Source organism: Petromyzon marinus, chromosome 1, assembly GCF_048934315.1.
Source record: "Petromyzon marinus isolate PM22_M1 ecotype Great Lakes invasive population chromosome 1, UKy_Petmar_22M1.pri1.0, whole genome shotgun sequence".
In the NCBI taxonomy this organism is placed as follows: Eukaryota; Metazoa; Chordata; class Hyperoartia; order Petromyzontiformes; family Petromyzontidae; genus Petromyzon; species Petromyzon marinus.
Window position 1 is genome coordinate 34,780,458 of NC_133667.1, and position 26,447 is coordinate 34,806,904.

At 44.8% G+C, this 26,447-nt stretch overlaps 1 protein-coding gene across 5 annotated transcripts in view; it reads right to left on the reverse strand.

The window, feature by feature from the left end:
• The window catches only part of FAM227B (family with sequence similarity 227 member B), a 49,401-nt gene extending 36,399 nt beyond the window's left edge, over positions 1-13,002 (reverse strand). For all 5 annotated transcript variants that reach the window (XR_004402558.2, XM_032950484.2, XM_032950491.2 and 2 more), the window contains exons 1-9: positions 12,910-13,002; positions 8,332-8,469; positions 7,004-7,268; positions 6,594-6,664; positions 6,350-6,457; positions 4,035-4,133; positions 3,136-3,246; positions 2,628-2,754; positions 917-1,057 (exon numbers count right to left, since the gene is read on the reverse strand). Coding sequence is in view for 4 of the 5 variants with exons in the window: in XM_032950484.2 (XP_032806375.2) it covers positions 917-1,057; positions 2,628-2,754; positions 3,136-3,246; positions 4,035-4,133; positions 6,350-6,457; positions 6,594-6,664; positions 7,004-7,268; positions 8,332-8,439 (1,030 nt within the window). In the remaining variant the exon portion in view is untranslated. The remainder of the gene's footprint in view (positions 1-916; positions 1,058-2,627; positions 2,755-3,135; positions 3,247-4,034; positions 4,134-6,349; positions 6,458-6,593; positions 6,665-7,003; positions 7,269-8,331; positions 8,470-12,909) is intronic.
• Between the last annotated feature and the right edge of the window lie 13,445 nt (positions 13,003-26,447).

Sequence of the window (26,447 nt, forward strand, 5' to 3'; positions counted from 1 at the left end):
TCTGTTCCTACGGATGATAATGAAAATAGTTGTAACAATTTCATCTGACAACTGCATATTAATATAAAAAATGTTCTCTTTAAAATTGCTGTTGTCATCCCACCAAATGAACAAAAAGCACGGGACAACGTTTCCATCGTAAGGCGGTTTGCTGACACAAAGCAGATGTCCCGATCCCTCCCAGTGCTGTGGTGACAGGACCCCAGCACCCAGTAAACATGTTCACTGCACTGCAGGCAGATCCAACCACATCACATGCAATTACGGCCTCACAGATTGCAAACAGCCCACCACAAGGACATTTAATACTTAAACTTCACAAAATGCATGCGAGTAATTTAACTTCAAAAATGTTAATGGCTTCCGATATACTTTATATTACTTTGACCCCTGCCAATTAAGTTTGAGGCACACACCTTCCATGAATCAAGTCTACGGGTGAAGAAACATTATGTCTACGTGGCAGTCACATATATATCTATTATATAACATATATATCATCATCATCATGCATGATCAATCTAATGCTAGATGAGGGCCTCCCCAAGCCATCACCAATTCATGATCCTGCAATGTCACAATGTCACCGAGCACCTGCACACGAGCCGATTTCATTACTCCATCTACCCGGTGGACGTTCCCTCAGACATAAAGATATCTATGCACGTATATTTTAACAACGATTTAAAACGCACTTGACTGTAGTTACTAAAACATCAAATAAAACTATGCCATGATTTCTATAAAGCCACAAAAGCTGAGTTGACAAACATATGGTCACAGTTTATTAACTTTGGCTCCGAACTGTATATATGTACCGCACGCAATACAAAGTTTAATATTTATGGTTAATTAGCATAGTGGGTCAACGTCGTGAATACTTCAAAATACCCACGGTACATTTGGTGATACTCACAGTTGTCATGCAGATGGCTGATTTCCAAGACCGCATCTGCTCGTTGCCTTTCACCTGTAGGGGTTTTCTGTGCCGTTTTCAGAGATTCTCCAAGCCAAGACAGGTCCCATGTCTTCCACGACAGTGGCTTGGCTTGAATTCCTACCAGAAAGCCACCCATCATAAGAACAACGTCGCACGTTGTACACTGGGCAATAAATGTCCCTGAACTGCTCATGCTTCCATTGCACACATTGTTCTGATGTCCTCAAAATGGCCATTGATAAAGCCAAAAAAATGAAACGAAACCATTTTTTTATTGTACGATGTAAAGCCCACTGAGCTATGTAGCTCTATTTCAGAAGCAACCTGGCCACAAATGACAGCTTAACGGTACTCTGAAGGCACGTTGATTCTAAATGTTGAGTGAAAAACCGGAGGACCCGGAGAAAAATCCACGCGACCAGAGGGAGAACATGTAGACTCCAAATATACAGGTGTCAGGGTCGGGATGAAACCCACAACCTCTTGTATACAAGGTGAGGGAGTTCATATCTCGCCACTGTAGCACCCCAATGAATGTTGATCAGGGATGACTGAATATCTATTTTTTACTAAAAGCAAAAAAATATTGTATTTTCTATTGTTACAATGATAATGAAACATTGCACAAATAATAGTTTCACATTAAATGGCATCGTTTTAGAATGTGTGTTATTTTCATGGTAAATGCTGTATCATATTCTTGGTTCTTTCGGTAAAGTCACGTAGAAGGAAAATAATACAAATAACATTTATTATTTTATTATTTCCCTTCTATGTGACTTTACCGAAAGAACCAAGAATATGAATCCCTGCAGTCACGAAAGCTTTCAATCGAAATTTAATGCTGTATCAGTTAATAATTCAAGTCATTTAACATTTAATTTAACCATGGTGCAGTATGAATAACATTATTTCTCACCATAAACCATCATGAGCTACCCAATGCTGAAAGAAAACCTCAAGTCGTCACCATCCCTCGTGGTCCTGCGATGTCAAAATCCATCTCACTCCCGCGTCTGAGATGATCCCATCACTCCATCTCTGCGGAGTCATGCTTGAGGGCACGTTCCCACCTTTGGCTGCCACTACACTATCGGTCTTATCCATCAACCATCATCCCGTCTAGCGATGTGTCATTCAAACACATCCTAACAATGTCAAGGTGACATTTTTAAGTAGCTCATTCTATTCTCATTCCCCTTTTTACACATACTGTATATAAATATTGGAAGCTAAGTAGGCCTGAGCCTGAATAGTGCTTGGATTGGTGACCACCGTGTACAACAGGTTGCCATATGCTGTGGGGCTACAGTGGTTCGCAGTAGATGATGGTGGCAGCAATGCCATTGTTGTACTCTACTTCTATGTTTCTGGGGCTATGGAATTGTCCCGCACCTCCGATTAGCACAGTTGGCTATGTACAGTGCGAAAGAAGTTTAACTTGCATACATCCATATGTAGTTGTTGCTCTGCATCTAGATCAGTCATACGAATGAAGAAAGGGCAATGCTCTTCGCACCGACGGGCACAGCAAATAATGGTCAAATAACACCCAGGACCCGCTCGGCAGTGCATTGACAAAAAGGGCTGCACGTGTACACACGTGCTACACACGTGCACACACGTGTCGCACACACGTGTCGCACACACACTCTTTTACAGTGTTTGAAATTGGGCGGTAACTCACCGCAAATCCAGAGTGAGGTGAGGTTGGCAAGCTCAGCTTTAAAGTCATCCCCAAACTGGAGGCGGGAGGCAGGAAATGCCTTGACAAATGCACCATAAAGCACCTGAGCCAGCCACTCCACATACGCCTGAGTGAAAACAATTGCATCATTCGACAGTTCATGCCCGTGTCATGAGGTGTCAAGACCTACTCCAGGGGTCACGTCAAATTGTTTTTACGTAAAAGTATATTGCTATTGGGGAAACACTTCACCCGGTTAAAGAAGAACATCAACGTACGAAAATATATATATCTTTTTAAAAGTACACAATCATGGCCGCTTCATGCGTGTTCAAAAGTTGTGCATCTTTAAAGCGAATTTCTGCTCCTGTATCGGCAAATCGGCAATAAACATCACAGGAACTGGCCCGTTCTAAATGCGGTTTACAAAATTGCGAGGCATTTTTTTCTCTCCGTAGTAATTGCAACACTGTACATGATGCCAATGTATCAGGGCGTGCGACGTCACCTGCAAGAACTTATCCTTATTATTAATGTTGTGCGGCGGAGTACTTAGGAGCAGGGACACAAAGCTCTTCGCTACTCTGTCATACAAATGGTCCTCGAGCTCTTGATTGGCCTGCAACGAGAGAAGATCAAAGGGGAGAGCAGGCAATTAGACGATTATTTTGTCGGTCTGAATGTTGAGAGAAATATTTGCATTTAATAACTCTTAAGTGGGGTTTGGTTGCACTGGGGGGGGAGGGGGGGGACAAAAGCATCCATACTTAAAAGGTGAGCTCATCTCCGCTAATACACACGCACGAGTGAGCGAGTTTATGCAACTTCACACGACAATATGAAGCGTGGCGATGTTAAAAGCACACAAAACTTCGTATGTTTTACTCTTCTCTCGGTTTGCTTGGTGGCATTTGAAACGAATTTATTTAAACTGGCTTGCTCGGAGAACACAGCTCATTGTCTGTACATAATAAGGGTTCATTGAGATCATCACTCAGATGCAATAAATGCGTGGACATGTGCGTGCCATAAGCTCTCGCTTCTTTATTGGCATCCCAACTTACACAAGATGTCCTGGGAAAGATTACCCTGCATCTCTGTATGCAATTTATGCAACACCGAGAGGATTGTGTTTCTGCCTGACGATGATGACAACGAAGAATGCTCCAACGACGATAACGGACGACAATAGACACTTCTGCTCATCGCATTCAACACATTCGTATTTGCTCCCAAGAGAAAAGTATACCGCGGAGTGCCTACAAAGAACAGAGTTTATTTACTTTAGTGGGAGACGTATAGCAGCTCTTGAAAAATGGTGCACGCAAAAAAAAAATCCTCAGCACGATGACATCGGTGAAAAAAAGGTGAAGTTGTGCTGCGCTGCCAGATTTCTTTTGCACTCACACCACCCTTGTAACGGCTGAGAAAAATCCACCAAAAGGTATCCCGAACGATGGCAAGCGAAGACCCCGACGTGAAAAGTTGTTTCCAATGCCGACGGGGCTGAGACGGAAGAGAAAAAAAAACAAATAACGAACTTGAAATGTTGCTGTATTATTCGCATTATTAAAACACCACAACCTCAATTGCACAGGATCAAGTGAATATGTACGTGTGTTGAACTTCTTTCGCACCGCATGTAACCGATCGTGCTAATCGGAGGTGCAGGGGAAAGACAACAAACTAAATGCAAAAAATCAGTTCGGAAGAAATTAGTTTTCGATCTTCATGATTGAAAAGTGCACAGTTGCACTGGCTTCAGAATTGCATCTTATTTTGGTGTGACAGGTATACAGTGAGGGAAAAAAGTATTTGATCCCCTGCTGATTTTGTACGTTTGCCCACTGACAAAGAAATGATCAGTCTATAATTTTAATGGTAGGTTTGTTTGAACAGTGAGAGACAGAATAACAAAATCCAGAAAAACGCATGTCAAAATTGTATGAATTGATTTGCATTTCAATGAGGGAAATAAGTATTTGACCCCTCTGCAAAACATGACTTAGTACTTGGTGGCAAAACCCTTGTTGGTAATCACAGAGGTCAGACGTTTCTTGCAGTTGGCCACCAGGTTTGCACACATCTCCGGAGGGATTTTGTCCCACTCCTCTTTGCAGATCTTCTCCAAGTCATTAAGGTTTCGAGGCTGGCATTTGGTAACGCGAACCTTCAGCTCCCTCCACAGATTTTCTAAGGTCTGGAGACTGGCTAGGCCACTCCAGGACCTTAATGTGCTTCTTCTTGAGCCACTACTTTGTTGCCTTGGCCGTGTGTTTTGGGTCATTGTCATGCTGGAATACCCATCCACGACCCATTTTCAATGCCTGGCTGAGGGAAGGAGGTTCTCACCCAAGATTTGACGGTACATGGCCCCGTCCATCGTCCCTTTGATGCGGTGAAGTTGTCCTGTCCCTTTAGCAGAAAAACACCCCCAAAGCATAATGTTTCCACCTCCATGTTTGACGGTGGGGATGGTGTTCTTGGGGTCATAGGCAGCATTCCTCCTCCTCCAAACACGGCGAGTTGAGTTGATGCCAAAGAGCTCCATTTTGGTCTCATCTGACCACAACACTTTCACCCAGTTGTCCTCTGAATCATTCAGATGTTCATTGGCAAACTTCAGACGGGCATGTATATGTGCTTTCTTGAGCAGGGGGACCTTGCGGGCGCTGCAGGATTTCAGTCCTTCACAGCGTAGTGTGTTACCAATTGTTTTCTTGGTCACTATGATCCCAGCTTCCTCGAGATCATTGACAAGATCCTCCCGTGTAGTTCTGGGCTGATTCATCACCGTTCTCATGATCATTGCAACTCCACGAGGTGAGATCTTGCATGGAGCCCCAGGCCGAGGGAGATTGACAGTTATTTTGTGTTTCTTCCATTTGCGAATAATCGCACCAACTGTTGCCACCTTCTCACCAAGCTGCTTGGCAATGGTCTTGTAGCCCATTCCAGCCTTGTGTAGGTCTACAATCTTGTCCCTGACATCCTTGGAGAGCTCTTTGGTCTTGGCCATGGTGGAGAGTTTGGAATCTGATTAATTGATTGCTTCTGTGCACAGGTGTCTTTTATACAGGTAACAAGCTGAGATTAGGAGCACTCCCTTTAAAAGTGTGCTCCTAATCATCAGTTCGTTACCTGTATAAAAGACACCTGGGAGCCAGAAATCTTTCTGATTGAGAGGGGGTCAAATACTTATTTCCCTCATTAAAATGCAAATCAATTTATAACATTTTTGACATGCGTTTTTCTGGATTTTGTTGTTATTCTGTCTCTCACTGTTCAAATAAACCTACCATTAAAATTATAGACTGATCATTTCTTTGTCAGTGGGCAAACGCACAAAATCAGCAGGGGATCAAATACTTTTTTCCCTCACTGTACTTGTTTACTGTATAGCAAGGCCATACGCGTGGTATGTATACGTACTTACGCATCCCTTACAATTGATAGAAAATAAGGGGGAGATTTAAGTGCTGTGCATTAAAAATATAAATAAAAAATGCACGAATTAAACATCGCAGATATCCCAAAATATATGCAACACTTGGAATATTTATTAGTGCAACTGCATTTATTATACCACGTAAGACAACAAACCACCCAGTCTCAAAATATATATACTCAACTCACCTAGCATAAACATGCAAATGCATGCTACAATTGTATTTCTGGTATATTCTTAACATCATTGTTGTTGCGCTGGTGTAGGTATGGACCTGAAATGCTTGTGCATCAAAGCAATTCTCCAACAAGTGTCCAAGATCCAGACTCTGTGGCAGATCAGCCACCGCATCAGAACCTAGAAATTCAGGTAAGCTGCAGTCCTGAGAAGATATCAGGTGAGGTGCAATAATATAGTTGTCCAAGCCCATTTAGACAGAATCTTTAAACGCTGTATGTATAAGCATGCAAATAATAACACATCCATCCTATTTAAATAACTGAAACTTAACAGCACACCTGTATTCGAGTAAGTTCGTTGTCCTTGTGAGACCAAACATCATCACATTCATCTGTCTGTGCAATAAAAGCTGTGGAAGAATGACAGAAGGTGTAATAACATTGGTACAAGTTATGCATTTCATACCATATCTTTTAATAATCCCGACAATACAAAAGCATGCAAGAATGAAATACTGGAAGGTTGTGTCAAAAGCAATCAACTGCATATATATGGCAAGTATACATGAAAAAATACATTCATGTGGATCAAGGACAACTACAGTGAATATATTGCCCCGACTCTGCAAACCAATAACAATATTCTAGTTTGGCTCATCCACAACTGAGCATTTCATACAATACAATTTGGCGACGCTTGCTTCTGCGGCTGTAACAGCCGTCCGAATCAATACAGCTTTGAGCCTTACTGCCAACTCCGCACGCTGCGGCGTCTTGGGTTTTGGGCCACCGCCGCTGCTGCTGCTGGTCTTCCGTCGAGTGCAGCAGGACCTTGTCGACTAAGAGGCGCAGCTCGCAGGCCAGGCGACTCGCCCTCTCCTCGAGCCGCTCCAGGGGGACCAAGTCCAAGGGTGCAGCGGCACGAAGGTTCTCGTCCGCGCTGTCCTCCTCCATGCCAAACGGACTGTCCAGCCGAAGAGCCGTGTCCCACGTGACCGCACGAGGCCAGTTCTCCTGCCGCGAGTAGATGCAGCATTTTCAAATGGGTTATATTATTGCATTCTCTTTGCTATGAATTGTAATTTAATTTCTGCCAATAAAATGCCATGTAATATCACATTGTGTTTTATTGTGCTTTATTAATCAAGTAAAAAAAGACTCCGTCAGACAAATACCGTTGGCAAAGGACAATTATGTATCCGTGCATTAAGAGGAATATTTTTTTTGTTTTTTTTGTCATTTAGTTGCAAATTACTTCCAGGTTTGGAATTTGTGCTGACATAAAACCGCAATGGCCTACTCCTGAAAATGACATCATATTCAAGCTAGGGCGAACTGCAACGTGTACTTATTGCAAGTTAAAACTTCTGGACCGTGTGTGTAAAATATTTCAGTGGCCCACGATACCTGCTAGGATATACAACCACTGATACCATAGCACAAAATGACAAACATCTTTTTTTTTCCTGTGGACGATGATAGTGACAAAATAGTCCCACAACTTCACCAACTGAAAATAATATATCTGACCAGTAATTTGATATTATTGGAATCAGCAAGCCTGTTGGATTAACTTTGGTGGGTTAGCTTTGATAATTCGAGGTTGTAATGCGGTATACTAAACCTCAACGGCTTTCTTTGTGAGTTACTTCAAAGTGTGGAGTTCACAGAAACACTGCAGTATTAATATATTTGTAACACTGGCTCCGCAGTTCACAAGTTGAATCGCATGCCTAACCTGTACAATGTGTAACACAAGACTGTAATGTAATATGAGCAGAGCGATTGCTGTATTAGTGTGTACTATAGATAAAAAAGAGGAGTCTGTAATTTTCTTATCACTATTTTAAAAACAAACACTCCTACATTTTTTCCTAGCAGGCGCAAAATAACCATTTCTTTGATGTTTTTATTGTTCAGTAATTAGTCCTTTGACAAAGTATCACTTACCCCGCAAAATTACAGAGCATCCCATCAGGCCGCGCTCTGTAATTTGATCTTTTTTTTGGAAGGAGGAGAAAAAGAAGAAGAAAAAGCACAAAAAAGCAGAAGGCAAGGGCTCACAACGCCACCGCACCAGCTTTTGGGGTCGAAGGAATTCCTCGGCCGTAGCCGGGGGCCCAGGCAGCGGCTCGGGGAAGCTGCAATCTCCTCGCCGCCCATCGACCCCAGCTTGCGAAGACATCAAGTGACACAGCACCAGCAGCAAGTTGATCTACATATACGTACAATCATTCAGGGCACTACAAGTCAGATTTGTTATCATCTTTCCGGCCGGCCTGGCCACGATTAATCCACTTCTAGATGAAGGCCTCCTCAAAGCTGCCTTCATCTCTCAAAGATCCACGATTGAACGATCCACCAAACATCAGCACACAAGATGATTTCATTACTCGATCTTGCGTCTTCCTTTCATTGGCTAGGAGTCCATGCATTCACCTCGACCATGGATCATCGTCCTTTCTAGAAGCATGTCCTGCCCAAGGCCACTGACTTTTATTGCCGTGAAAAAACAATGTATTTGACGTTAACATACACTCACATATCTATCGTTAATACTTGGGGGTTTAAAGACTATGTTTTCATGTCATTAGTGGTTTTGTAACATTTGGTTGGATGTACACAAGTTACTTACCCACATGACATTGCTTTATTTTCCCATAAATGAGACACCAAGGCCTCACAATGTTTTTTTTATTGGCACTCAAACTACAAGTACCGCAAAAACCAATAGATTTACAATAGATTTACAGTAAAAAAAACCCACATCGGCATACCATATTAAGATATTATTTGTCACAGGAATACTCAATAAAGAAACTGATTTTTTTTTAAAAACTGATTGTGCAACGTTGTGCAATTTACATGACGCTTTCAAAAAGTTAATTTCCACGATGACGCATGAAGGATTCTTCAAGCGTTGCACAACAACTAACGTCCCTCGCAATTCAGTGCATATACATTTTTATTAAATTGTAGGGCATTAAGTGTGTTTGCATATACTAAAATGTTACATTAAATGTGGCATTAGATTATACACAACACGCCATATGCTGTAATGTACTCCACATGTTCCGTTCTCTTATTGTTCTATTGTGCTTTTTATCAGCAATGTGAGAAAATAGTTTTCTTTTGAAATCCATTCATCTGTAATCCTATATTTTTCACCTTCGCCAAGCTGATGTCATCGCTATGCAAACCCCATTCTGCGTGTTAAATGGGATGATGTTAAGAGATGAACCCTATGACATCATGAGTGTGGCATTGTATGCCTCTGTCCAGAGGACGTACAGTTTCTGAAAAATACTGTATTTTCAACTGAAGTTGTTATTGAGATCCCGTTGAGCGCTATGCCTATATTGCAAGTGAGACCTGGACAAATATTACAAAGGTAATCATCATCACCCAATCTTGGTGGCTCAGCGGTGGGCGCGAGTGGCTCGAAATTGGAAGATTTGCGAGTTCAAATCCTGGACGGGTGTTGGCTCAGCTCATCATTCCTCCAGGCTCGATAAGAAATTAGTCCCATGTTGGTGAATAAGTCAAGAGCGGTTGTCCAATGAAGATACCTGCCTCTCGCCATAGGAATGTGGGATTTCCATCACTGGCTCAGGGCTGAAACAGTGTGCAATAACAAATGTTCGACTTACTATGAGCACTGCCTCAATGTTTATTGAGCAGGAAGTCACTTTCGTTTTTTTTGACCACCTGTACCTTCCAACAGCTCACTCGTAACGATAGGGTGACAAATTGTTCACTGTGGTTGTCTTCATTTAGCCAAAACTACTACGTAATTTATATGCAATACATTTTTTAATTGAGATATTTTGAGTACTCAATCTATCCACCTAGGTTTCCGTCTTCCCCTATGCATTTTACTTCCAAAAGTATGAATAGTTCGTAAATGTGCACGTCCTATTTGCATGGTTGGCTACTTACGTTGCAAAATAAGTTCAACATACTCTACATATATAACATATAAAGTAATCTTTAGAGTCGCGGTCAGTTTTCGAACTTGGAATGCTATTTGTCCAGGTTCTTCAAATGATAAGTAATGGTGCAGCCCTGCAATTACTTGGTCATGTCTCTGCTGGTGGAAGACCTTCACTAGAGGGAGCGCTAGGCAACCCCTCTTAGAGGGTATTTGGCCTACTCTTCCATGTAAGCCAGACGTCTTGGAAGAGACAGGAGTTCTCACACTTTACCCCACTACATCCGGCCTGTCGATCAAATGTGGTGTATCCATTTATACTGCCGGGTAGCCCCAGGCAGGGACATATAGGAAACATGCCCATATTGTTTCAACTGCAGTGCCGGGAGGACTAATCAGACTGGATTGAAGTCCTAGTGTGCTAACCATTACACAACAGTCAGTAAAGCTTCTTTAAAATAACTAAACATTCATGTGTTTTTGGAGGGATTTCTGTATGTTTTCGTACATTTTGCATACGTGAAAGTTGCGTGTATTGGAAACGCTCTGTAGCTCTGACCCAGATCAACCCTTGCCAGAGACGTGATATGTCAATGGGTTCTCAAATGGTGAAATACACTTACTAATTGCCAGCCGGACTTGGGGGACATGGGCACACAATGGTAAACGTCTATAAAAATGATATCACATTGACTTTGGAAAACAACTCACAGCAGGCGGCGAGATTTAAATAATGCACGAGTAAAAGGGCGGATTAATCCACTGCTGTATGAACTGTGGTTATCGTAATGCTACATGAACTTTGTGACCTGAGTTTCATTTTCCCAGCCACGGCTAACATGAGTGGCGAATAACATCTGAACCGGTCCTTACAGACCCAACCTACCCTTTACCAACTCGTGCTGACCAGCGTGGTGAAGTATGGCCAAACAAACCCCATTCACTGACCCAGCATGGGAAGGCCTTCAAACAGCAGTAGACCCAAGATTCAAGTATACAGTTTATTGTTTACCCAGGTGAGAACTCCAGAGACCAGGATAGATGCTTATGTACAAGAGTGTCCCGGGTCACCGAAATGACAAAAGTAAAATAAATAAAATATAATTGAATCGTAATAATGTACTTACTTATCCATAAAAGCCACACCGAGTTGAATGACTAATTTTCAGGAGGATCCTGCTGCTACATTGGGCTTTTTTTAATTTTAACATGTTTTCAGCCAATTCATGACGAGTGTTGTCATTATTATTATACACGTGAGAGGTAACCGGAGCACCCGGAGAAAACCAGCGCCCAAGCAAGGGGGCAACGCTGCATCCCCTGTACGGACGGAAACAGATGGCGATTAGACCACTCACTGTATCGCCTTCTCCCGGTGAGCCAAGGTATGGCAACCTACTCGACTCCCATGGAATGTGTCTACAGTATGTTTAACACATTGGCTTTTGCGACCAATATCATGCATAATATAGATGTTTTTGTTCGATGGTGTGAATATAAATGTCGTTACTTGTACGGTGTTGCCGTACTAGTAAAGAATTGGCATTTTCTGTTTACGTGCCAAACCATACTATTTGGCTGTGTCGGGTGGTGGCGGATTTAACGACACACTTATATTCACGTGATCTAACCCAAAAAAACTATATTGTGTCCAGTATGCTTCACTTCTTTCGCACCGTACGTAGCCAACCGTGCTCATCGGAGGTGCGGACGGTGGGTGGGTGGAGTGTTAGGACAGCTAAACACAAAAAACACATTCTCCTGCGGAGGGAGCTGGTAGGAACGTTGGGTTGCTCGTTCAATGGCCAGGGTCAACGGCGGCACCACCACGTGGTGTATTCCACACAATATGCCCGACTGTGAGGACGGGCACAAGCCGGCGTGAGTAGGTTAAACGTTGAGTTTTATAAGGGCACCACGGGGTGACCAGCCCCTCCCCACCCAGCCCCACCCTCCCCACTCCACCCCACCCTCCCCACCCAGCCCCTCCCCACCCTCCCCACCCAGCCCCTCCCCACCCTCCCCACCCAGCCCCTCCCCACCCTCCCCTCTCCACCCAGCCCCACCCCTCGCATGTTTGGATGCACGACGGACGGACACAATAATCCCCTGTGGGCTGGTGGTGTAGTAACCAGGAGGTTCCTACCAGTATAACATTTTAAAGAATCGAGTTTTAAGTTTTGTAAATCACAACGTCCGTGCGTGAACCGCCAACCCTCGCTACCTCAGTGCTTGGGGAGGGGGGGGGTTACAGGCAGCCACGCGGGTCGCCTCTCTCGCCACGTGGTGCCGCGCAGGAAACAAACGAAATCGGAACACGCAACACTGAAAACGGAGTGAAGAGATTCTCATTAGTTACAGCCGTAATGCAGCCGTATCAGTAAACTCGGGTAAGATAATCCACCACTATAATTAACAACAACAACAACAAACAGGTTGCCCCCTTAAATATTGACTTAAAGCTTTCGTGACTGCAGGAATTCATATTTTTTGTGTCTTTCGGTAAAGTCACGTAGATCGGTTATTTGATAGTTTATTTGAACTCATCTCCGTGACTTTACCGAAAGACCCGAAGAATATAGGTTGCCCCTTATGAAGACACCATCGCACCCGGTCCACCGCGCTTATTGCACGGCAGTATTATCACTCTGGTCGTTTGTTGGCACCTGAGCGAAATTAGTAATTAAAAAATCAACACACAAAGTACAAATACGAATTAAATACCTCGCGAGAGGGGAAATCCACGCGCGCCGACCTGCGTGACGCACTCCCGCGGCGTCCTCGCGTTGCCTGGCAACCGTGGGTTTACCTTCCGGGTCACGGCCGAGCTGGCTAGAGGTCACGGCTCATGTCACGCACGTGGCGCGACACGTGTTGTCCGAGATCACCGACACGTATTGTCAGATATCACCGACACGTGTTGTCAGAGGCCACCGACACGTGTTGTCCAAGGCCAACGTGACCGACACGTGTTGTCAGAGGTCACCGACACGTGTTGTCCAAGGCCAACGTGACCGACACGTGTTGTCAGAGGTCACCGACACGTGTTGTCCAAGGCCAACGTGACCGACACGTGTTGTCAGAGGCCACCGACACGTGTTGTCAGAGGTCACTGACACGTGTTGCCCGAGGTCACCGACACGTGTTGCCCGAGGTCACCGACACGTGTTGTCAGAGGTCACCGACACGTGTTGCCCGAGGTCACCGACACGTTTTGTCCAAGGCCAACGTAACCGACACGCAGTGCCGGATTATCCGAATAGCAAAAGTAGCTACAATTGCTACGGGCCCCGCACTTTCAAGGGCCCCACACTAAATGCTTTCAAGCTATCAATTCCGGTTCAGTGATTCTGCACTTGCTCTATTACTATAGTACTATACTGCCTTCAACTTTTATGAACGACTGGGTATTTAAGGTTAGCGATTTGTCGTATTTGGCTGTATAGCAGATGAAAAAATACAATTACTTTACTATGCAAGTTAAAATGTTGTGTTTCAATATTTCAGTTTTTTTTTTTATTTAGGGCCCCTTTATATAATATGCTACAGGCCCCACACTGGCTTAATCTGGCATTGCCGACAAGTGTGTCCGAGGTCAACGTGGGCGACACGTGTTGTCCGAGGCCACCGCCAACGAAGTGGCTTATCACGTGGAAATGTATATCAGCCAAATACTCTGAACGCGTGACGTTGATTCTAAATGTGTAGGTAAAAACCGGAGGATTCGGAGTAAAAATCCACGCGACTGTGGGGAGAGACATCACAAACCCCAAATATACAGCAGCAGCAGGCGTCAGGGTCGGGATCGAACCCACGATCTCCTGTATATCAGGCGAGGTAGTCATAGATTGTTATTATGCACCACTGCCAACGAAGAATCACCAAATAGTGTCCTGTATTTAAATACTGTACGGCTCCTGTGTCCATCCGCTGCTGTGCGACGCTCTCCCCATGACGTCGGTGGTGGGTAGGGTTACCACCTTCTATACAGACCAAATCGGAACATTATCAATTAACACATGTCTATCAAAACTGCTGTTGACTGTATTACCCGTACCAAATCTCGGGACAGTTCCTGTCACCCAAACACGTGCCACCGTCAAACCCGAATAGGTGGCAACCTTAGCCGTGGGGGTTATTTGACCATGTTTAACCACGCTGGTCATTCTCGGGTGGATGTGGATTAAGAGGCATGATCATTTGAGAGACGTTAACCGTAGCCGGGAATCGAACACTGGCCACCCGTAACGTAGCACAGTGTGCTAACTGGTGTAGCGTCGTTCGCTCTGTTATCGCTTTTCTTATCCCAGAAATGTTACTGTGCCGTACCTGTACAGAGATTCAATTGAGAAATAGAGTACTCGACTGTAATATTTATGAGCTGGTGCTCTTCCCTGTCTTTGATCCCGATGAGTCAGTGGTGTGCCAAGTGTAGCTCCTGAAACAAGCAAACGCTATTGCTTAAGATCGAGTGTTGGGGATGATACGTTACCACCGTCCACCACTTGCTACGCTACATTCTTTACCAGTACTTAACATCGCGTTTGATGATCATTAAAAAATATATTTTCAAAAAACACATTTAAGCTACGAGATCATGTCACCACACACATGTTCTTGTGGTCTCAAGTGGGTACCTTTAATAACACAACCTACACGCACAAAATTTACAAGCCAAGCTCCTTGGTACAGACTTTTGGACCGCGAACACCACCAGTCCCTTGAACGTCTTCTGGAGAGCAATCAAGATTTCCTTGCATTTGTTCTTTCGTTGAAATGTCTGCGTTTGGCAGCGAGCAACGTGGCCCTGCATTTTACAGACGCAGAGGCTCATCACCTGCCAAGAGGGCCTTGTGAGAACCTTTCCACGCGCGCGAGAAGGCCAAGAGCTTCGTTCGACGTTGTGCGTGAATCATATTCATAACTTTACAAGTGTTTTTTTTTCCAGACCAACCGTTTTTTGTCGGTCAAACCTTACTCCGAGGAAGTTCCACCACTCTGGGAAAACGTGTTCCTAGACTGTGCATAATTGGATAAATAAGAATAATATGGGTGTGTGTGTTGCTTTCTGTCGGCACAAATGTTGCGTTTCGATAGCAATAATGAATCGACATTGGGCAAGGCCACCTGTAGGAGTGAATTGAAAAACAAGCACGTCAGGAAGATGGGGTATGCTGAAACGCAGTGTAAATCAATATTCAACTATATATACAGTACTCAAATAGGGCTACATGATGGGAAGCAAGCTGTAGTGAAACAATACCCATCCTTTATTCTTGGTTCTTTCGGTAAAGTCACGTAGAAAGGAAACAATAAAATAATAAAACAATTTTATTGTTTCAAACAATTTTATTGTTTCCCTTCTACGTGACTTTACCGAAAGAACCAAGAATATGAATCCCTGCAGTTACGAAAGCTTTAAATCAAAATACCCATCCTACTTTATTTCTATGCTCCCACGTCTGTGCTGTCCGCTTTCAACCCGCGCTGACCAGCGTGGTGTGGCCAAATGACCTCCACATCCCGCACAACCAGGGGTGGCCCCTATCCACCAGCGGACGGTCAAAAGGGCTGCACAATGTACTTTGAGCACATGAGCCCAGCTCGATGCTTGTTTTTAGCCCTGAAGTCATTTGACTTATTGAATTAGGCTATAGACGACACTAGACTGATATAATACTTGGGGTCATGTGAGAGTTATGATTGGAAATGATCTTGCTGCATACTTAATAGAGGTTGTTTTGTGCTAGATCCCGTGAATATATAAATGTGTCGTTACAACCCACCACCACCCGACACACCCAACTCGTAAGGGTTGCCACGTAAAGAGAACATGCCAATTCGTCACTAGTACAGCACACCGGTGTGTTGAAGAGCCAAGCCACAACATTTACAATCTGAGTACGACGTTTCGCCAGTAATTACAACTAGCCTCATCAGGCGACAGCCAGATTTGTGTAGAAGTCTAACTGTTTCGTTCCTTATATAGAGGCGTATATGTGGTGACCACGCTTCTGCGGTCTTGTGCAAATTGGGGGGGGGGGGGGGGAATTACTGAGTCAACGTACATTTATGCATGTACATTATACGACGCCTTTGAACTTGTCCTTCCTGTCTATTGTGCGTATTCAAATAGCCGTGCGAACGGTAATCCCTTTTGAAGTATGCTGCCCTTCATAGGCATACATTTAAACAATGTATTATTTGATGATTCGCTTCCACGCAGCACTAAGGCGTTAGCTATCAGAACGGTTAAAATTATTTTTATTTCTTTAAATTTCGATAGATTCTGTAATTAGTCTTGACCAGTAGTAGCTAGTTGTGCACATAACTTTAACTTCAAAATCAATTGAGTGTCCTTGTTGGCACGCGTGTTCTGCTACTGCTGACAGTTGTATACCTTGCTGCATACTGATATACGTCCATCAAGTGGCGAAAGTCGCTCGGAAGTGGAAGACTCCGTCGGGTATTATGCTGGTCACAATATAACGTCGAGGAGCTGTAGACACGAGGAACGGAACTGAAGTGTTAATACTTTTTTGCTTTTACAAGGAAACTTGGAGTGCGCGGTGAGACAGATTCTGTGTCCCGGACCGAAATTTCGAACCCTCCGACCAAACTGGGTTCATTGAAACAGTTGCGGATGCCGCTGCCACCGTGGTATTAAGAATAAACAAACCCACGTTTGACAGAAGGGGGGCATGTTCATTTAGAAAATGTCAGGAGTGTTTTGCCACGATTTTCGCTTGGATTTCACTGGCACGGGGAAAGCATTGAAATTGGCCTCAAAATTGTCAGGGTTATAGGAGTCACCAGATTTGTGTATGGGAGTGATTAAAGCCATTTTGAAATCTGATGGAATCTTACCTGTTGTTAAACTAATGTTTAAAATGTGTGTAAGTGGCTCTGGCTATAACGGGAGCTGCCAGCTCGTGGGAATACCCACGAGCTGCCGCAGCGCTATTGATGGCCCAGGGAGATATGGTCTTTGTCACAAAATGCGATCGCAGAATTGCAAATGGGGTGGAACGGGTGGTCAATTAGGGGACCATGTGCGACTGTGCACTATCTAGACAACACGCAAACTCGCCTGCCGCGAAGAAAGAAAAAAAAACGAAAGCCGACGGCCTTGTATTTTGTTACAGCACGTTTGATTAATATTGGAAAACTTCGCTCTATCGTTCGCCACATCTTCAAATCCCAGCGGTGTACAGTGAAAATTGCAGATGCAATGCATCAATGCGCAAGTTGCAGGCTCAGACGCGAAAGCGAGCCCGAAGGTTACGGTTACTGAAAGCCTCGTGCCATTTGTTCGTAAACTCTATACGCGCCTATTAGTTGCTTAAAGTGTTCTCACGAAAATGTCATTCAATATTCGATACGGCGGATCGTATCGATGCAAAGGTGAATGTTTTACTTTTTTGATTTGCTAAAATGTTCAATTTAGCCCAACAACGTGACGCGTTATTGCCAGCGTAGATAGGTGCGCGTCGACACGCAGACGTGCAAATGCAGCGCCGCGTTCACAATGAGAAACGTGGACGTGGCCCTGTGAATCCAACGATTCACATTTTGGACCCCCACGTCGTTGTTTTTCAGCCATGCGCATTTCAAAATGCCAGTTGCGTCAATAAAAGCACTCCAACTTTCCCGAAGGTACGTTACTCGCATTTGGCATTTTATTAAAATACCAAAGCGCATATAATTTAGTGTACACATCAACTCCCCCCTTACATTAAGTCCAGTCGAAGCGCTTCTCAGCTCTCGTGAGGATTGGCCAGCCTTTATTTCCATTGGCTGTGCAAAGTCAGTGGTGGGAATTCCACCAAGCGTAGGAATCAAGTGCACATTCACGAGGTCACGTAACTCGGCACATACTTCACGGGGCGCGTTGTAAAAAAAAATGCATTGTTTTTATTTATTGCATACCCCACTGTGAGACACGAGCGATTTCCCTTGTCCATTTCATTATGGCAGAACAGCGTGGACCGATGAGAACTCTAGAGACCAGGGCGAGTCTCATTTGCTAAGCGTGACCTGGGGCATTAGCCTGCCAGTAGGGGGCGATGCTGATTGCTATGTTACAGAACTGTAGAGTACGTCTAGTCCCAACCGAGCGGCCTACGAGTAATTTTCGATGAATTGGGCATTGGAGCATGGCTGTAATAATTCACAACAAGCAAAGTGAAAGTAACATAAGAACCTGCGGAGCTTGCCCTGATATCTTTCTGCAAGAAGAGCGAAATGTCAGTGTGAACGAATATGTTATCTTTTGACGAGGAAATACATTAGTGTGAGTGAATGTGCGAAATCAACTCAACCAGTTTACAGCCAAACTCCAATAATGCATTGCCAGAAAGCCTATTTATCAGAGGTGAATGCGCAGCCCGGGCAAACTGGTCACTCGTGCCACTGCTGGCGGAAGGGCCTCCACGAGAGGAAGGTTCCTTCCCCCGCACCGCCCATTAGCACGGTTGGCTACGTACGGTGCGAAAGAAGTTCTACATGCATACAAACACACACACGTCTAGACTAGGGGTCGGCAACCTGCGGCTCTGGAGCCGGCCGCATGTTGGCTCTTTAAGAACTGCAGTGTGGCTCTTGAAATTCGAAAAACAAAATTGCTTATTGTTATTTTGGTTGCCGACTCTGACCATGGAAGTCCACTTCACCATGGAAGTCCAGTTTACCATAGGAGTCCAGTTTACCATGGGCAGGGGTCGGCAACCTGAGGCTCCGGAACTGCATGCGGCTCATTACGAACTGTTTCGTGACGTTATTTATTCATGACTACCTTTCTCGTATTCACATGGCATTGCGACTCTTTAAATATTGGATTTTATTTGTCGAATTCGAAATAAAAGTCTCTTCTCGTTGTGTTTTGGTTGCCGACCCCTGGTCTAGACTCTAGAGAACCCTTCTACACCTATGGCCTACTTTTCCACACTGTTCCAGACAAATTTGAAAAAAAGAGATGGTCGTACCCACAATTTACTTCACCACACACGTGGCCTGCCAAAGGACTTAAATGTGGTGTACCCGTTTAATGCTGTTGCTGCTTCCATGCCGCGTAGCCAGAAAGCCCCTTGCCAAGAAGGTGGTCTTTATTGACAACTCATTGAACTTGTAGAGAGAGAGAAAGAGAAAAAAAGTATTCTAAAGTATTGTGAAAAACGGTAAGATATTTATATTTGGCTTTTTAAGTGGCTTTTTAAGTTAAAAATAAATAGAGCAAAATATATAGATATAGTAGGGTAAATAGATATGTTATCTCATTAAAAACTATTTGATGCAGATACATTTGAATGTTTTTAAAATAACAGAAGCCCCCCCCCCCCCGTTACCCCCTCCCCACTAGGCCTTATTAAATAAACCTTAAGGGAGTGCGCCCTTTATAAGTTTAGGAAAACAGTTGCCTTTGCGGCCGCTCTGTTTAATATTTTGTATTTAGAGGGTACCGAGGTACAGTCAATGGATTTAGCATCAAACATTTCACCTGGCCTCCGTGTACTTTTCCTCATTTATTTCCCTTTTACAAACACACTTCATGGTTTTTTTAAAGGTTTGTGCAGCAAAAAATAACAAACAAACAAAAAACCGCAATTCTCGTCAAAGCATTGATGGCATTGAAGCGTCTGCTGTTACCGCCGCTGCCGCCGCTGCTGCTGGAGCCTTGTTGCGCGCCGTTGAGACCAGGCGAAGAGCAATATCTGCAATTTCTTCAACTGGGAGCAGAATGATGCCACATTTTTACACCATTGCTCATTTCCTTCTGTGAACTCGGCCCACGTGCTGGCACTTTGATGCGACTCTGCGATAAGTGAAATACGAAGTTTCAACCAACAAAAACATTTCGACGCGGCTGCAAGAGCCCTGTGCCGATTACATTTCGTGCCAGCCTGTAATTGATTTAATCTACAACAAAACGACTCAAATATTTTTTTTTAGCAAAAAATCTCCAATCGTGAACATTCTCCCGTCGCGTGAATACAACTCCCACTGCCGTCGGTCAGTTGGAACAAACGCGACGCCGTAACATTTGATTCGGCTTCACACAACATCAACGTACAACGGCTCATGCGCGTTTGATAAACTGGTTTGACCAGCTCGTTTTTTTTTTTGTTTAAACCATCGGCTGCAGACTTTCTCGAAATCTGTAGTTTTTTCCCACAGTGGCAAAGATCCAACGATGGACCGTATCCGCAACCGGGGCTTCTTCACCTCTTCATGCGATGCCCCTTCCAACGCAACGACGGCGGCAAGTCGGTGCGCGCGTTTCGCAGGGGGAAATTTTAAAAAGCGGAACTGTGGGCCGCCACGGCCGCATTTGTACACAGACATCAAAGCGATGAAGTCTTTGTGTAAGGGCTAAAGTGCGTGCGTGCGTGCGCTGTGAAAACTACTGGACGCCTTTGAAAAAGAGCTGTATAGCTCATCGGATTCCTACAGTCAAAATAAATATTCTGATTCTGAGATCAGTGGTTCCAAAGCTGTGCTCCGCGGGACCGCTGGTGGATCCGAAAGGGGTCGAGGGAAACGACCTGCAGAATCGTTCGCGGATACAAAGATATTTTTTCACAAAATACCAGATTTATTTGACTGCTTACTGGTCCGCAAAAATGTCTGAGGGTTGGCAGTGTTCCGCGGGCCCCAGAAAGGTTAGGAGCCACCGTGCTAGATAATTTTGTTTCCATCGAATATCATACTCACAATTTCCAGTATTTTTTTGTCTCTAATATGAGCTGCGACTACACAATACAGTGCGTAATAACTGTGGAAATGTTGAAGGTTTCTGCGCATATCGCGAGATGTTATTCTGCTTGACTTTTACAAAAGCTACGAAAACATTATTGCGAATGGAAATAAAATGTTAAACGCAATTAAGTTAAAACATAAATATACCCATTTCCACGTTCGTCTCGGTGCGGTTAACGTGAGCATCAACACATCCCTCAAGCCCACAAAGTAAACTTCCTAGATCCGGAAAATGGTAAAACATCAGTTTGATTTTTATTTATTGGCTGGAGAAATGGGATACACCCAAGTGAGCCATACAACCGCGAATATTACATTGGCAGTCGAATTATTTAACGTGGCATTGGTTATGAGTTAAAAAAAAGTTGTAATTGTATATTCACTTTGATCGTTGGTTGAAGTATGAGCATATCATGTCATAATGGCAATCGAAACAATCCAAAAATTGATTTGATACGTCACGAAAACACTGCTTTTACAACAACTCTTCTAATAGCGAACATCAGCAGAACGCTGAGTGCTAGCCGATTTTTCACAGACTCTTGTACCTATCGTGTGAAGTCTGTGAACCCAAGCGATAACAAAACTTAAATCATTCCATTCTTGAATATTCTTGAAAATAATATAATTCCTTTACAAGACAAAGATATCCCGCTTAGCCTCAACAGACTGTTGGGACAAGTGCTGTTAGTGAGCACCTATGAAGGCCGACACGGCGCACGAGGGGGTGGGTGGCCAGTACCACGTCCAGCCGCATTTGTCTCCCCAGTGGCGATGTTTGCACATCGCACCCAGCACTCATTTGAGGCTGAGTCGACCTAGAGGAGGCCTAGGACCGGTTCAGATAATCGTCACTGGTGTTCACCATGAGCGGGAATCGAACTAGAATACACCAGATTTGTAGCGCGGCGCATTAACCGCTACACTACCGCTCCGCAATAAAATACAACAACAACCACAACAACCACCATTCGCCACTAAGTGGCGGTGACGTCACCACGACGCTTGTGCCAGGCTATGTGCACCCTGAGGCCACGTGAAGTGTCGCACGCCCGCGTTCACTTTCTTGCAATCATCCTTTAAAAAAAAAGAGCATCACTTGAATCTTTTAACGAGGTAATGTATTTACAAAACTTGTTCAATTGATTAAACAGTATCATCTACATACACCATCATACGCTATTCCGATACATATATGTTAAGTTAGATCGATGCATCGCAGGATCGTCGTGAGAGAGATGGTGATGCATTGGGCGAGACCTTGAGTCGTGGATCGATTGATCGTGGCTGATGATGATGATGATGACATACGTCTTCAATCAACCCAAAGGTGTGTATGTGCGTGTCATTGTTTATTGGACATTTTACGTGATGGATTTACACGATTGGTGTTTGAAAAATGTGAAAATGGACTCGCTGGGATTTGATTTCTCGTCCTGTCCCAAACTCACTCAAGCAGAGGGACAGAGTGAGATTGGACCTGAGCAATTTAAAATTATCCTCTTAAAAAAAAAATCCACCCCTTGTACCGTTCAAAGCCCCACCACTTCCACACTGGCTTGCGCACAACCGTTGCCAAAACTTGTTCGGCGATACAGATAACGCCGGGAGCACAATTTTCCCGTCGGTCTTCGTGTTTGGCACTTACTTAAGGAGAAGTGGCACACAACGTTGTCATAAAACCCCCGGAGCCTAAACAGACACCGATCGCGGAAAGGTAAAATCCCTGCCGGATCTATTACAACGGCTGTTTAACTAACAACGCCGCGCTAACGGTAACCACATGTGGTCCTTGCAAGGATGCGTTCTTGCGTGCGCTTTAAATGAGGACAAATAATAGATTGGATGGTGATAGCAGACGCGCACGCTCGCCATTAAATACTTCCATTTATTGTACGCGGAATGTCCATCGATACGGCAGGGTCAGGTTAAGGAAACATTATTTAGGGGTTTTTTGTTAAATATTTTTTTCCTGAGCTCTAAGAATAAACCGTGAACCCAGCTAGCCGAGATGTTGACCACCGCTGCTGACTTTTACAGATGGCAGTTATTTAATGTCACGCCCTCGGAGACAGCAGGGGGATCAGGGAGAGGCCAAAATCGCTGGATATTCACTCGAGGTCTAGCCAGATCGCGTGTTTATTATGGTAATTTGCGCACCTCCAATCGCTGCTTATGAGGGTTACACCCTGAACGGCAGACGGTTAAGACAGCCAGGGACAAGAGGCTGTGGAATTAGAGGGAGCCTGGCCTGGCAACTTTTTTTATGAGGACAGTTTCTTCTGGCACGCACATGGAGCTTAGCTGAGTCTCCGCCGCCACGACAGACCCGCGGATCAGGGCTGATGAAGATTTGCAGAGTTAAAAAAAAAACGCATGCAGAGGCGAGATGTGTGTTTTTTTTATTTTAGCAAAAAAATATCTCTGCTTAATTCATCTGTGGGGTCAGCTGCTCTCTCAGCACGGCGTCTGTAAACCCCCATCGCCTTTAACGAAACGTCGACACGCTGTCGTTATTCGAGCATTTACATTTTTGTTTGCCAACTCTTCCAACTGATGTTTCCTCTTTCACCGCAAATATAAATGCACGGCAAAGAGAAATACAGCAGGAAGTATGGAGTCGTATTTTAGGCTGAAATATAAAAAATCAGTGTGCAGAGAATGCGTCTAGAATAATGAAAGAGAATACTGGATAGAACAAAATGCACAACACAGCGATGCACAAAGCAGTATGAACCCAAGTCAAAACCAAGTACTGGTTGTTGGACATTCTCATCGGTGTCTCTGAGCCAGCGGTGGGAATTCCACGTTTCCATGACATGAACCAGCCTTTTGCGCGGGAACAACCCACTAACCACTATGTATGTGCTGTACGTTGAACTTCTTTCGCACCGTACGTGGCCAAACCGTGCTAAGGTGTAGCCGCGGTATTTCGGGGTTGTGCCGCGTGAATCGAATTCGGTTCCTGGGGGAACTCCGAGCACGCGGAGCCGAATTCAGTTCCCGAGTCGGCTGAATTCAGCACGTGAAGCGGAACACAGCGTGATGGGGATCTCCTTCCCCCACCTAATCCAAGATGGGCCAAGCAATAATTTACGTTCCATTATACGCTTTTACCAATTTACTTAAATGTCATCGAACACCCTGAGAAGGGGGTGAAGGCGGTGGGCGAGTGGAGGTGGTGAGCGCCGCGGCGAGTGAAGCCGTTGGACGTTATAAAAGAAAAAAAATGATGACTCAGGAGCGAGATCCCAAATTTCACGATGAATCAAAATCTGCGCACCACATAACTAATGGGTCGATCACGCTCAATTTGCGCTTGTCCAGGCAGACAGGCGCCGGGCGCGGGGAGCAAATGTGTGGTCCGTGGCGCGCTGACTCCCACAGCAGCTACGCTCACTCCCAGACGTAATTACGGCTCCTGTCTCCCCCCTCCTCCTCTCTCCACCCCGACCCACCCAGGCACCCTCCACCACCACCACCACCCCACCACCACCACCCCTTACACGGGGGCCTGCGAGCGGGCGGGCGGGCGGCGCAGCGCAGCAGATGAAAGCTGGGAAAAGCGCGTGCAGCTGTGTACAGGAAGCTCTCCGAATGGAAAATATGATTGCGCGACTACACTATGCTGCAGAATAATAATGTTTTTTTTTAATCCGGCCACTTTCAATCAAAGCAACCGACGGTGGCCTTTCCCCACGAGCCACTGTCGGCCGTTGAGTGCGATCCGTAATAGATCGCGTGAACGTGTCGTGAAACCCGCCACCACCCGACACAGACAATTAGCAAGGTTTGTCACGTTAACAAAACGCGGCAATAGTGCACGGCACGCCGGTGTGTTGGAGAGTAAACCCACAGCGTTTACAATTGGAGTACGACGTTTCGCCAGCAATTGCAACGTGCATCATAAGCCAGAGTTGTGGACAAATCGGGCGACGTGAGAGGGTTGGGTTCAGTTTTGTTTCTCGCAATCACTTACATTTATCACCGATATTAAACCGTGGACCGGATATCATAGCGTTACAAAACGCCACCCTTGAAAGAAGAAAATATATATCCGGATTTTAAAATAATTGAGCATCGTCTCAAAGCGAGCGACATTTCATCTTCGTCTGATGCGCGCGCGCGCAACAAATAAACCGAATCGCCCCAACCGCACTCCGCTCTATTGCGGGGGCGCAGTTGAAATACAGCCGACAATTGCTTTAAACCCTTTGAAGCGTCGCACGAAACGCAGGAAAGGGGAACAATTTTTTCAGAACGCGTACATAAACATTATTTCCCTCCCCCACGATCCGCGAGTCTCCGGTGCCGCGCGAGTTTTTATCTCAGACGCGGGCGAGTGACGTGAATGCGAGTGACGCATTCACGGCGACTCGGAATTGGCGAGGTTACGTTACGAAGAAAGTTTCCAAACGCACGACTATATACAAAGACAAAGATTCCCCCCATATAGCCTGAACAGATTGCCGAGGCGTGTGCTGTTAGCGAGCACCTATGAAGGCCGGAACGGCACACGAGGGGGTGGGTGGCCAGCACCACGCCCGGCTGCGTTTGTCTCCCCCAGTGGCGATGTTTACACACCGCACCAGGTACTCATTTGAGGCTGAGTGGACCAAGGGGAGGCCCAGGACCGGTTCAATTAATCTTCGCTGGTGTTGGCCGTGAGCGGGAATCGAACTCGGATTGCCAGGTTCGTAGCGCAGCGCGCTAACCGCTACACCACCGCTCCCCATAAATACACACACATACATATGCCGTGACTTTAGCAAAAGTAAAGCGGAAGTTCCTTGTTAAGTCAAAAACATGTTTTATTGTGGCTACCAGTTCATTTTTTTTGGGGGAGGGGGGAAATGTTAAGACCAGCAAACAAACAAAACATTAATGTTTACCAAGAAACAATTTGGGGGGGGGAGGGTGTACGGGGGGTCTCTTAGAGGGAAGGGGAAAAGGTGCGCAGAACAACAATGCAGTCGACGGCTCAACTTGTAAACAACCCAAAAAAAATACCACCCCCCCCAAACCAAACAATGAACTTCCCTCGTGGAATTGCCAGCCGCTTTGGAAAATTACGACCAATCGCCACGAAAACGGTGTTCAATTTTTAACTGGTGTGTTATGGTTCCCCAGAGTGAAGTGTAAATAAAGCCAAATTGTTTAGAAAGGGATGAGGAGAGGGCAGGGGGCGAGGGGGGGCTGGAAAGTGTGGGGGGGGGGGTCAGTCAGAGAGGGGAAGGTGGGATGAACGGTGGAAACGGTGAGCTTAATTAAAATTATTAGATCAGACTGTTCCAGATGTTTGCTCCGAGTTCATATATAAAATAAATACATAAATAATTGGATAAAAACAGACAAAGAATATTGAACATTTTGTTTTCGAAAATTAAAACTAACTTTATCCGCACCACATAAAGAATTCTGAGCGAGGTAAAAAAATATACAATTTGTTGTTTTGCCTGATAATCTCATAAAGGACATCCTCTCGTGCTATTATCACATCATTATTA